At 42.3% G+C, this 13,911-nt stretch overlaps 1 protein-coding gene across 1 annotated transcript in view; it reads right to left on the bottom strand.

The window, feature by feature from the left end:
* LOC138983143 (uncharacterized) overlaps positions 1-13,911 on the bottom strand; it is a 210,632-nt gene that overhangs the window by 16,713 nt on the left and 180,008 nt on the right. Inside the window, exons 11-12 of the mRNA XM_070356552.1 lie at positions 4,895-4,942; positions 536-557 (exon numbers count right to left, since the gene is read on the bottom strand). Coding sequence (XP_070212653.1) covers positions 536-557; positions 4,895-4,942 — 70 coding nt within the window. The remainder of the gene's footprint in view (positions 1-535; positions 558-4,894; positions 4,943-13,911) is intronic.

Below are 13,911 nucleotides of genomic sequence, written 5' to 3'. Positions count from 1 at the left end.
AGGCTCGCTGCGACCTCGCTGCGAGGCTCGCCACAGGGCCTTTTTTTCTGTAAGGGGATGCTCCACGAAATGTGTTCATGCGAATTGAGAAATGGATCTAATGTTAGCCTGCGAACATGTCATGTAATTACACTATTTCCAGCCATATCAGAAAGGCACGTTACAATAATTCAAATAGAAACACATCATTACAACACGCATCAACCAGGGATTTAAAACCACTTCCAAAGTAGGTCCTGTGGTTGTAACTGCATGATTGGGCAGAAACCCCATTCAACTACCCAACCCTTGTTTATCTGATTCTTGGCATGTGATGATTTTCAAAATTTTGTAGCATAAAACATGTCTGAGTGATTTCTCTCATTATTGTCACACTTGTTTCATCACACTCTGAAAATAAATCACACGCAAAATATTAGCGAAATGTATTTTTTTTCGTCAATCGGTGTCCTATCTCTTTAAGCATCAACAATATAAAGATAGTGAACGACGAAGAAGAAGAAGAAGAACAATATAAAGACACTTGAAACCTTACCCTCAGGGGGACTTGGTGGAACCTGCAAAATGTGTCAAAGAAATCAAATCAAAATCATTACAAAACAATTAAGCTGCATCATTTCTAAGAACTATAACCACTTCGCTCATGCACATAACAGCTGCCGGCCCCTATACTATCATACTGACAAAAGCATTGATTAAAAACAATTATTCACAGAAATGCAATCAGCTTGAATTGCTTGTACCATATAGACATTATAATTATGTTCTCCAGTAAAAGATAGTATATATGCATGTACAGCATTTTAAATATTTCATATTGCAAAAATGTTCTCAATGAAACAATTATAAAACAAAGATAATCACATAAAACCTTGTTCATTTTGCCTTAAAACATACTTAACACTGATTCAGAATGATTAAAAATATAACATGTCCTAAGGTGCCATTTTGGGAAAGTTTTCTGACAAACTGAACCTTAGAAAGTTCAAGGGACATTCGCAGTACTGTAATTTAGAAACTCCTGCAATGATTTGCTCAAAAATGATCTGTAACTATGCTAAATAGTTAAATGAATGTTAATCAGCCAGTGGTTTTCTTCTTTCACTCTCCTGTGTCACAAATCACGACTTCCGTTAGTCATCATATTTTATTTAGTCCTAATAGATTACACATGCATTCATTGAAGCAATATACAAACCGTTTGATTCAGGAAGTCAAACATGTAATCCAGCAAATGCATGCACATTCTGTGCCGTAGGGAGCTAAAAGTTGTATTGCATAACTTCCATTGAAGAATATACATGAAGGACTACCAAACACAGCAATATTTAAGGTTTAAAAAATAGTCTAATGTTCAAACACTAATTCTAAGGCATTCTTCAACTATTCAACCCCCAAACCGAACTCGGTTGCTCTAAATGATTAGGGTTGATTGCAGTTGATTTCAAATCTGTACCTATAGCAACAGCGCCTAAAACACCATGTCTTCTCAGGGGCAAAATTATGTAGAGCAAAAATCAAAAGTTGCGAAGAAGGCACCGCGTGGAGAAATTATACAGTCTCGAAACACCACTAAAAAACCCAGCAGTTTCTAATTTGACTAACTGAATGCTCGAACATATATGTTAAGTAATTCCTGGTGTGTGGTGACACAATTACAAACACCAACCTGAACTGTGCACGTACCGGTACTCTTGGGGCGAATGGAAAGCTTTTTTTGTCAGTTTGTAATAGCCACAAAAATGCACCAATTTTGTGTGTATATATTATGTACACAGGTACATATGGTACCATTGATTTCATTTGATGATAAAACAAATAAAAGAGAATAAAAATACAATTATTCTTCAAAAAATGACTTTCATGAATAACCAGAACACGAAGTTATTGAGCATATATTGCATGCCTCCCATTGTAAAATTTATTCCCCTAGCAGAAGGCCATGTTTTGGAGGGAAATCAAACTAGATGCAGATCGCTCTTAGAATGTGTGGGGGAAACACAGCAACAGAACAGTTCTGAAATGTAGAATTTTTGTAGAAATTGGAACTTTTCTTTAAATGAAGCTGACAACAGGGAATGCTGATATCAAGTTGAGCATCTTTTGAGCATAATAGCTGATGTGTCAGACAATTCAAGAGCTAATGACAGATTTGTGATTTTCTTCAATTTTGTATTCCATTTCTATTCTTTTTCGCTGATGAAGTAATGATGTAAATTAAGACTTGTAAAGGTCAAGCAAAGACATGCAGGAGATACATGTAGCTTAGAAAATGAGCATGTAATCCACAATCTGTTTGTAGTGTTTTGAAAATCAATGGCAGAAGATAATCCATTTTATTACTGCATCTGGTGCCAACAATGGAATATCATGGCTGGACAACCTTTGGTTTGTTTTTTACTCTTCATTAATCAAGCAAATCAAAAACAGGTACTTATTGTGAGTAAAAAAAGAAAAGGGTCAACAAATCTAATTTATACAAAGGTACAAAAAAGGTACACATTAATCCAATGTGGTGATGAAAATAGTGTATGTATTAGTATGAACCACAATTGCAAACTTCAAGTAAGCATGCACAACAATAACAAGATAAAAACAAACGCATAAAAACTGAGTGCAACAGCTCTTTTCCCAAAATTACCCAAACCATTAAAGCGCATTTAAAGAAAGTATGCCTAGGTACCAAATACAATTTCAGGCAGATTAGGACAAAATAATACAAATACAGTAGTGTCAGGGACCATTTTTGGTTCAAATAAGTGTCACTGTTTGACACAAATTGGTACATTCTGTACTCTAATGTGTGCTTGTTCGTCCCAGTTATTTTCTTTTCACCTTTCTTTTGCACTCCTAGCAGAAAAAAAAAAAAATTTAAACTGCAATGTCATTTAAGTGTGGTGATCGGACCGGGTGATATTTTGTCAAGACTGTACGTATGCTTGAAGCCTATTTTGGAATCAATGCGGCAGGCAAATTTGTGCACGATTGTTTCCATTAAAAGTGGCGGGGCAAGCGGATCTCGCACTTTTAAGTTTGACAAATTGTGACATTGATTCGGTCATCATATCGTTCGTGTATCCTTTACTGGATCTACAGGCTGGTACAGAGCATTACCTCCCTTTAGGCTTTTTCAAATTTTGCTTGTTTTAACCTAATTTCTTGGTTAAAACTTGTCTAAATTTCTAAATTCTTTCTTGATAAATTTAGTTTCCACTCTTTGACCTTAAATCAAAGAGTTTCCCTTCACAGATGTCCTCTTGGGATTGTCAGATGAGGGTAGTCTCCCATGCCAACAGAATCTACTACTCAGAGAGTGGTTTGATTCTTGGTTGGATACCATGGGTTGACAACTTTCGCCAATACCAACATCGACTACTCAGTAACCGAGTTCTACAGTAAAATTCGTAAACTCATTCGAAGTCGGTATGTAACATCTCTGTCCTATCAACCCATTGATATGAATGATCTACACCCCGATCTCCCAACAAACCTCCTCACTATCTTCAGACGCCTCCGTGCCGGCGGCTGCCGCTTCCATATCTTTAACAAGTCCTGGCATTGTGGAGAACCCTATTCATTCCAACACATTTTCGCTCCATGCGCTACAAATAGCATTACCTTTAAAACCTTATATATGCAGCTCCATGGTCTGAGTCCCCAGGATTATCTGGTCAGGGACTCGGACATGGGGCTGTGGGTATATCTCTAAGCCCAGATTATCACATCAGCGTGTCTCAGTTTGAGGTCGACTGGCTCCCGCCATCCCTCCTGATACCCCCCGCGGGTTAGGGGGAGTCCCATATTGGTTGGGACGAGAAAGAATTTACCCGATGCTCCCCAGCATGTCGTAAGAGGCGACTAACGGATTCTGTTTCTCCTTTTACCCTTTTGTTAAGTGTTTCTTGTATAGAATATAGTCAATTTTTGTAAAGATTTTAGTCAAGCAGTATGTAAGAAATGTTAAGTCCTTTGTACTGGAAACTTGCATTCTCCCAGTAAGGTAATATATTGTACTACGTTGCAAGCCTATGGAGCAAATTTTTGATTAGTGCTTTTGTGAACAAGAAACAATTGACAAGTGGCTCTATCCCATCACCCCCCTTCCCTCCGTCGCGATATAACCCTGAACAGTTGAAAACGACGTTAAACACCAAATAAAGAAAGAAAGAAAGATCCCTCCTGATTCTAGCGACTATACTACCCTCTAGATAACGTATCCTCACCCTAGGCTCACTAGTCGCCAAACTGTACATATTTTTTTATTACCACGGCCTTCGTGGCTAACATCTTAATCCTTTTTATTTTAAAAAAGCTTTGAGATTTATTGTTCGTGTTCCTCTTACTTGCTATTTGCTTTTATTGGTGATCCTGAAAGGTTTAATTTCCTCAATAGAAACTTGACATGTGCATTCTCTAGTACATGTAGATCGATCAATATATATATATAAATTGTCAAGAGGTAACATTTCGGTTAAAATTGATTATTAAACTCCTGGAAAGGTAATTTATTTCCTTACTTTATGCAAGAAACAGATTAATCTTTCATAAGATAATATTTGGCCAGCTTCTTCTTCTTGTCGTTCGCTGCTATATTTGGCCAGCAACTTCAAACATTCAGAAGTAAAATGCTAAATCAGTTTTTCATGTTAAAATCAACACATTACATATTCTAAAGTGGCTTTTCGTTAAAAACAACAAGCAACTCCGAGAACTACAGTATAACAGCACCTCTGCATATATTGCAGCAAGAATGCATTTTAAATCACAAGCATGCATGGCAATACATTGCTTTCTATTGGTTCTAATTAAAAGCACAAGCAGCTAATGTATTTTGACAGTTAATCAGCCACTAAACTGAGCCAGCGCCAGTACACATCTACAAGTAAGTTTATACCTGAGGGCCACTTTCGTCTGGATCAAATTCATACACAGATCTCGATTCCTGGATGAGTTTAGTAAAAATAAAATTACATGAAGTGATGTAAATTCAAACATGAATAAAATACGTGCTGCACTGTTCAGAGTTGCTTATAGCATAAAACAAAAAGGTTTCAGCTGAATTAGCGAACTGTCAAATCATGACGACAACAACAGAACAATACTTGCACATGTTGAGCTGGCCAAAGTAAATACATGTACCACGTACCATAGTAATCTAAACTTTGCCAAAAAATTATTAAAACAACTTTCATAACCCAACACAAGCATTCATTTTCGTGTCATTTTTTCAAACTTGCTATGCCATTGCAATTTTTCAGACCAAAGACTGCTTTTACAGGGGTTATGTACGTGTCAAGACTGCTGCTCAAATAAGGGTAATCGACCTGACAAAAATGTAAGGTCCCAAAGAAAAAAAGTGGAAAACATTCAGAATAGGTACAACTTGACAACTTTTCCATACGTGAAGAAAGGCAAATTAATTATCTATCCAGAACAGCTTTAGCTATCTTGCGTATTTCTTGTGTTATGCCATTCCCACTGATGCAGGTGTTGATCGCATGAGGTTTTGACATCTTCTTCTTCGTTCATGGGCTGAAACTCCCACGGCTTTTACGTGTATGACCGTTTTTACCCCGCAATTTAGGCAGCTATACGCCGCTTTCGGGGGAAGTATGCTGGGTATTTTAGTGTTTCTGTAACCCACCAAACTCTGACATGGATTACAGGATCTTTTCTGTGCGCACTTGGTCTTGTGCTTGTGTGTACACACGAAGGGGGATATTAAGGCACTACCATGTCTGCACGTAAGTTGACATTGGAGATCAAATAAATCTCCACTCTTAACCCACCAGGTGCGGCCGGCCAGGATTCAAACCCATGACCTTCCGCTTAGGAGGCCGGCGTCTTATCCACTAGGCCATTGCGACGTATGGTTTTGGCATCAATTTAGAGGGGACAAAAAGTGCTGTATTTCATCAATGACCTGGTCTCTGAGTGAAACTTTTAGAATCTTATGCCTGTACTTCAGGTAACAATTCAGATCGTTCCAAGTATTTTTCAGAAGTTATGTAATGTTCCCAACATAGTATTTACGCATGATTGATACAAGATGTGCCAACATTTCATTCGAGTATGACCAATGATGTGAATTAATGCTTTAAACCTGATGGTAATTGTTTGGATGATTGCTTTAATTGCTGCAGCGATGCCCTGGGAGTCATGCCTTAACTGCAGTGTGTATTGACAGGCCTTCAGCAATAATCACTGTCTCTGGAAAACAGTGTGAACGTTCCATATTCTTTCTCATGTGTTTCCATGACTAGCAAAAAAACGAGGATGAAAGTCGCTCGTTCATTTCAATTCAATGCTAATGTTATTCTCTCAGGTGCCATGAGTGCACACTTACACTATTACACATGTCATGCATATAGAGCGCTTACTTAGCTTCCTTTATCAGATTATGACTAGCAAATTCCCGCCAGTGGTATAACTTGAATGAACTTTAGCAGTATTTGTATCAATCATGTGTCTCAAACTCTATGGCGTCTAACGGAAGTGAAAAGACAATGGAACGCTTTACAGTATGTCGTTTATTGTGAGTAATTTATTTTCGCTGCGTTTTCTTTCATTTAGTTATCGATTTCAACTTTAAAAAAAAATAAAATTGCAAAACGGAATCGATTTCCTATGAAATACCCCAAAAGGATTAAAAAAACCCATCAAATTCTACCGATGTCCGGCTAAGCATCACGTGATTTTCAGCGAGATCGACAAAATGCTACAGAAAATGCACCCAGGTGTTAATTCCCTGTATACAGGGAAAACGCCTTGCACCTACAGGTAATCCAGTCCACTTTTGGTCGGCATAGACCCCTTCTGCACAAATTAGTGGTCAGCAAAGGATACTTGTTGTCTTCTTTTCACTGTTATGGTCTTGAGCATAGAGTGTGTGTATTGCGTGCCTGTTTGTGTGCATGCATTCTTTGTGCTATTAATGAGAGAGAGAGAGAGAGAGAGAGAGAGAGAGAGAGAGAGAGAGAGAGAGAGAGAGAGAGAGAGAGAGAGAGAGAGAGAGAAAGAAATGCATGTGCATAATAATCACCAGCAAAACCAACAGCATGGAAGAGTAATTCATTTGATATGACTATCCATACAAAAAGCCCTGTAAAGAGGTTGATAACTGAGTAATTGCTAATTTATCATGGATAATAAGGAACTATAACTGCAAGGAACAATTAGTAGGGATTTAGCTGTGCTCAAGTCCTACACACAATAACATACCATTGCCCCACAGAGTCTCAGTAGCCCTTTGGTGGGGTGTCTGGACATGAACTAATCTGTCAGGGAAATCCTGGCCCCCTGTCACGTTAAAGGCCAAGTCTGCCTCAAATGGTTTACAGAACGATTTAAATCTTCTCACGAAAAAAGCAGTTCTAACCTTATGGAACACACTTGCAATAGCATTTAAGTGTCTGTGGCCAGAAACTGATGGTTTATGGAAAGCTGTGTATGCAAAAAGCATAATTTAGCCAATTGGCAAACTTCCAGTTAAATATTGTCTCAACTGTTACACTTCACCAGTCAATTCACAAACAGCATATTATTACAGAAGGCAATAGTGTGTCCTAAAATTGTTGCTACTTTAAAGGAACCCGTCAACAGAATTTTCCTGCACAACAATGACTGTCAGATCAGAAAGTAATTTGAATCATGCAGCTATTAGGATTTACAGAATTCACTGCACAAGACTACATGTATTTCGATATTTTAAACTTGATCATAAACTCTGATGATTTCCAGAAATATCAAGCCATTTGTTGCTATTATTATGAATGATAGTACACACTGTATACTCGCTCTTAAGTTATATTTTCTCTTAAGGGGAAATTTAACCTTACGGTAATTGAACACTGCTTCAAACACTGCTGAGTTTTTGTCCCTGAAAAAAGCAGCCTTTAAAAAATAAAAAACAAAAAGTCGCATAAAGCAAAATTGCAACATTTAGTCAATCTCTCAAACTCACCGAATGACAAAAAACAGACAGAACTTTTTTTCCTCACCTAAACATTAATAGCTTTGTCTAAGAAAGCAATGAACACGTGCACAAAATAAGCGTGCAGAAAGTGACAAGCCAGTATAGCGCATTGCTCTTAACAGGAAACCCCGTGCAGAAAGTGACAAGCCCTCTATAGCACAGTCAATTAAGCGTATAACACTTCACAGGAAAGCACGCTTTTCTCTATTCTTTTTAACTTTCTGAGCTTGCTTTTAATCCAAACATAGCATATTTTTGGAATCGGAAAATGATAAAGAATACGATGAAATCATTTTGGACGATTACCAAAAGTTTAATTTTAATTAGAATTTTGAGATTTTTAATGACCAAACTCAATTATTTTTTAAGCTTTCAAGCTAAAATGCAGTCCCATAGTCCGGGCTTCGTTGAAGATTGACTGACCAAAGTTTTAATCGAAAATTTTTAAGTAAATTTTCATTTGATTAATATACTTACCCGAATCACATAAAAGCATTGACGCAGTCTTACATGCTTAAGGTCTGAAAGGCTACCCGTCTTAAACAATTTTAAAAGGGAAGCAACCCAACACAAAAAGTGTAAACACAGGTATGGTAATGACCATCTACCCAGGGAGTTACCTCCCGTCCGGGTTACGTGACGTCACTTCCCCTGTAAACACCACGTGTAACTCATACGACTTAATAGACTAAAAAATCATATGCGGGGTTGGCGGGAGGGAATACACTATGTGATTCGGGTAAGTATATTAATCAAATGAAAATTTACTTAAACATTTTCGATTAAATTACATATTCTTACTCCGAATCACATAAAAGCAGATAGCTGTTCAACAAGGCGGTGGGAAAGAAAAATCCAACTCACTCTAAAAAACCTTGCCAAAACACTGGCCTGCTGCCAAAAGGTCAAGAAAAGGGCCCAGTGAGAAAGAAAATCTAACTCACTCTAACCCTTGCCAGGAACTGGCCCACTGCCAAAAGGCAGAAAAGGACCTGAGAACCATCCTGATTGACAGTCGTGATGTCTCTCAGGCAAAAGTTGCGAAAGACAACATCAGAGAGCCAGAAAATGTGTGCCCAGCACTTCTTCCAATCTCCTGGACCAAACGACCCAGAAAGAGAACCCAGCCTTGGATTAACCCGAGCCGAGTAGGGGAAAAGACAAGCTGCCCCCCCCCCCCCTTTCTATTGGAAGGAAATGCCGATGCCCAAGAAACGATCCATGCGGAGGGATGTCCACTCAGTGCAGTGAAGGACAACCCCAGGAAGACCGTAAAACAATCAGCCAAAGTAAGCAAACCTTGGGATGGAGTGAAGCCCGAAAGGACTGTGAGATAAAAGTCAGCTCCAGAGAAGAGTGACCAATATCCAACAAAGACAGCTGAGTACAAGGTACCAGAGCCCACCTCGACAGGAAAATCCCAAAAAAGAGACAGTCGCCAGTAATCCTCTACCAGTCAATGCGAACGCAGAGAGAGAGGTAATACGAGGAAAAAACCGGAAGTAAACTTCACGGCCAAATCAAGAGGAATTCTTGAGTTCGGCCGAAAAACTAGATCGCGTCTGTCTACCTCTGAGAGACAGAGAGTCAGACGCGGAGATCAACGGGCAAACGCCGTAGTCATAGTTGCCTGTGGTGGGAGGGTGACTGTAAAAAAGAAACCCGACCCAACGGAAGTCGTCCTGATTCACCTCATGCTAAGACGAGGAAGAAGAGGATCGAAGAGCCAAATCCGAAGTCACAGGAACCGAAAATGCCATAGTCGCCCACGCTAGACAGGAGGCTATAGCACAGGCTAAGGCTGAAAGCCATGATGCCCGAAGGACAACCATGTACCAAAGTACCAACAGTACCAGGTAAACGTAAGAAACGTAAGTTTCGGCTGCCAAACAAGATGCTGGGCTAAAAGCCCACAGCAAAGAAAAACCGGAACATTAGCTAACCCTCTGCCCAAAAGGAGAGGAGTAGCCAAAAACCTGAGAGAGGTGTTAAGCCACAAAGAATGACTCCTCAAACATACATTGCCAAAGACAATGCCCCCTCAGGAAAATCTGAATGTTACTTCCGAGGCCAACTCAAGCGCAGCTTAAGTTTGGACGAAACACGTACCAGAACGAGTCTGATCGCTAGAGAAAGACAGAGTCAGACTCGGCGAAAGACAAACCAGGACCAAGTCCAGAAGCTTGTGGCAAAAAGTGAGAAAAACGGGGAAGCCTGAAGACAGGAGACCCCACTCAAACGGAAATCGTCCTATCTCATCTCCTGCTTAAGATGAGAATAAAGGAAGAAAGTCGAAGTCCGAAGCCACAAGAACAGGGAAAGCAACAACCATCACCGCAAACAGGTGGAATGGCTGTTGCACCAGTCGAGGCTAAAAAACCTGGATGCCCTAAGGTCAGTCGTTGTTCCAAAACTCAGACGTACCTATGAAACGTCTGTGAAAGAAACAACCTCTCCGGTAAAACCGGAAGTGCCACTGCAGCAGCCCGTGGCTGAACTACTGTTACACTGAGTGAGGACTGAAGCAGTATACCCGAAGAACAGCGCTAGATCCGACCAGAAGAGACCTGAGCGGGTGCTCGAGCTGATGGGCCTAGATCACTGTTAAAAGATCGGACTGACGCATAAGCAAATATGCACACATAAGATCGATGGGAGTCGCCCGACCTCACCACTCCCACAAACTATTGGCTGTGTACAGAGACCATCCAATGAAAATTGCAAGGAGGAGACCCCCCCGCCATCGCCAAAGTGGAGGGCGGAGGAGGGGGGGGGGGATGTGTGATCGGGGGCACTTCCTTGTGGGGAGAGGCTTGCTGCTAGGGCTGCCCTTCTCCCTGCCCAAAAGTGATCTATTTCTCGAAAATCGAGAATCAGGCAGAGACTGCCTATTGGCCGCCGGCTTAAATTGTCCAGAGACCTGAGCATGCTTCCTCTGAGGAGGCTAGCTCTGCTTTAACCCTTGTAGAGAGAAGTCAGAGATCTGCTGATTTCTATTCAACTGAATCTACTTTTCTTTTCTGGTATAAACACCAAAGTTCAAAAAGTAGGTCCCTCTACCCCGAGCAAAGCCCAAGTGTCTCTCCTAGCCTGCTCAGAGAACTGAGCATGCGAGAGAAACAAGTCCCTCCGACACCTGACTGTAAAGTGTGGTGAAGGGAGGACAGCCCCTTTTATGCTCTTCGTTCACCCTAGTAGGGCTGACTAAAAGAGTGGAGATGTCATCAGAGTCCTGATACACACTAAGTGTGAAAGGTTCAGTGACTCCGGGAAAGAGCGCGAGGACGCTCTGACGATCATCTCCGACAAAGAGGCAAATTCCAAAAACTGACGTCCAAATTCCTCTAAGTTCCTGCGTTACCAGTAAAGGTGTAAGCGGAAGAGCAAAGACACCAGCAAGTTCCGACCCAGCTTCAGAAAAGAGAACTTCTTAAGGCAAGAAGAAACAAAAAACCGAAGCCTGTGTAGCCGAAGACAGCCAAGGCTGAGCGTGTTCCGGAACTGACCCGTGAATAACGAGTCGCAGAACCGGAACCCGTGGACACCACTTCAGGTAGGAGATTGACTAGCTAAAAACCTGCGAAAGGTGGTACCCACATTGAAGGTGACTATTGAACCGGAAGTAGGAAAAACTCCTCCTTCGCGGAACGGAAGTCCGACATCGCTGAATGCATCCAAAGGGGCAGCCGATGTACCTCCATAAAATATCTGGAAGTAACGTCCGTCGAGACCTCGAGAGAAGCCAAGAGCTTCGACAGAAATCCAGAACATGTCTGATCATTGGCTAAAGACTGTATAACAGAATAGCCAAGAGAACTGACACGGCCTAAGTCACAGTTGCCAGTGGAAAACTACTGAACGGGATGACCGGAAAACCGGAAACCCGTCCACCCGGAAACCGTCCTGTCTCAACCCCTCCCGTAAGAGGGTAAGAGAAAGAGGAGGTAACATCCGAAGCCACCAGAACTGAATAGACAGTAGACGCAACACCCACCAGTGAAGAGACTACTTGTCACGGCCGAGGCTGAAAGCCTGAATGCCCGTAGGCCAGCCGCTGTTCCTCACTCACTGACATCCCAAAAGGGAGCGTTAGTAAGAAGAACAATGAATCCGGCAAAGCCAGAAACGCAACAGACAAAACCGCACAATGCGGAAGTAAAGGTTGCGTGGCTGAGGCTGGAAGCCCGAACGCCCATAGGCCAAACAACGGTCAACTCCAGGAAAGAACACACAGTGTAATTACAAAGGAGGACCTATGCTTCCGGTAAACTGGAAGCGCAGCGCCAGAGGCTACCGCCCTTGCACTGAAAACGCCAATGCCCGCAACGGGACAAAGGAGAGATCAAAACAGTGCCGCCGGCGCTGAAAGGGGTGTCGACCCAACACCAGTGTGGTGCAAAGAAGACTGCCCTAACCGCCCATAAGGCGGATGCTGATCCTCGCTAACCGACATCCGTGAAGGAGTGTCCGTAAGAGGAAAAGCAAATCCGGACTGAGCCGGAAACGCAACGGACGAAACTGCACCATGGATGCGGAAACGAAGGTTGCGATGACTGGGGCCGGAAGCCCGAACGCCCGTAGGCCAGTCAGCGGTCAACTCCAGGAAAGAACACAGTGTAATTACAAAGGAGGACCTATGCTTCCGGTAAACCGGAAGCGCAGCGCCAGCGGCTACCGCCCTTGCTCTGAAAACGCCAATGCCCGCAGTGGGACAAAGGAGAGGTCAAAACAGTGCCGCCGGCGCTGAAAAAGGGTGTCGACCCAACACCAGGGTGGTGAAAAGAAGACTGCCCTAACAGCCCATAAGGCGGATGCTGATCCTCGCTAACCGACATCCGTGAAGGAGTGTCCGTAAGAGGAAAAGCAAATCCGGACTGAGCCGGAAACGCAACGGACGAAACTGCACCATGATGCGGAAACGAAGGTTGCGATGACTGGGGCCGGAAGCCCTGATGCCCGGAGGCCAGTCCACGGTCAACTCCAGCTACGACCTCTGAGTGTACGTGTGCAGGAGGACCTTCGCTTCCGAAGGAAACCGCCCTTGCTCAGAAACGAACGAACACACCTTGATGTGAACGGACGAGACTGAACAGTAAACCAGGTAGTGACCTTGCCCAATGAGCTCCGTCCCAAAAGGGACAGTCCGGTGGCCTCACGAGGGCCGGACAAGCTCAACATACCTTGCATGCCCCCAGAGGAGACAGAAGAAAAAGCGGAAACCCGACGTCACAGGCGGCCGTCACAGATGGAAACGACAAAGACGCCAAAAAGCGGGCGTCACCCACTGCCGGCGGAAGTACAACACTCGCAGGCAGCATAGAGCGCTAAAATTCTTGCGCACCAAGTTGCGAATCTCTGGAAAAAGAGAGCTAAACAACATATACACAAGAGATACTTGCCCAGACGCTGAAAGGCGGGAGAGCAAGCAGTAGAAGAAAAACAAAAATGACTGCCCCACGACCACGCGGTCATCTGGGGCATAAAAAGTAACGGACATAGCGGTTGTGCATGCTAAGTTCGAAACAACAACAATACCAATAACACTGTCACTCACGCTGACACATGGAAATGGCAGTCAAACAAAAAGTTACTGGAAATTAACAAGTCCAAAAACGGACGAAAAATCAGCAACTACAACGAACTTCCTGTCAAACTAATGACTAAAAAAGGAAGTGCTTACCAACTAACAAAGCAGAAGGCAAGTAAAGAGGTAATATAAGGTTTACCTAACCAAAAAATCGGCCGTGCCATGTTATAGCCGTCAGCCAAGCTGACCAACAAAATGGCGGCCAAACAATAACGTTACTGAAAAATTTACAAGTCCGGAAAATGGACGAAAAGTCAGCAACTACAACAACATTCTTGTCAAAATAATGACCAAAATGGAAAGAGCTCACCAAACACGTAAAGGCAAGCCGGTAAGACGGGTTAGGAGG

This window comes from Littorina saxatilis, linkage group LG12 (genome assembly GCF_037325665.1).
Source record: "Littorina saxatilis isolate snail1 linkage group LG12, US_GU_Lsax_2.0, whole genome shotgun sequence".
NCBI classification, from domain to species: domain Eukaryota; kingdom Metazoa; phylum Mollusca; class Gastropoda; order Littorinimorpha; family Littorinidae; genus Littorina; species Littorina saxatilis.
The sequence above is the reverse complement of the archived record's forward strand: the minus strand, read 5'-3'. Positions and strand labels throughout refer to the sequence as shown.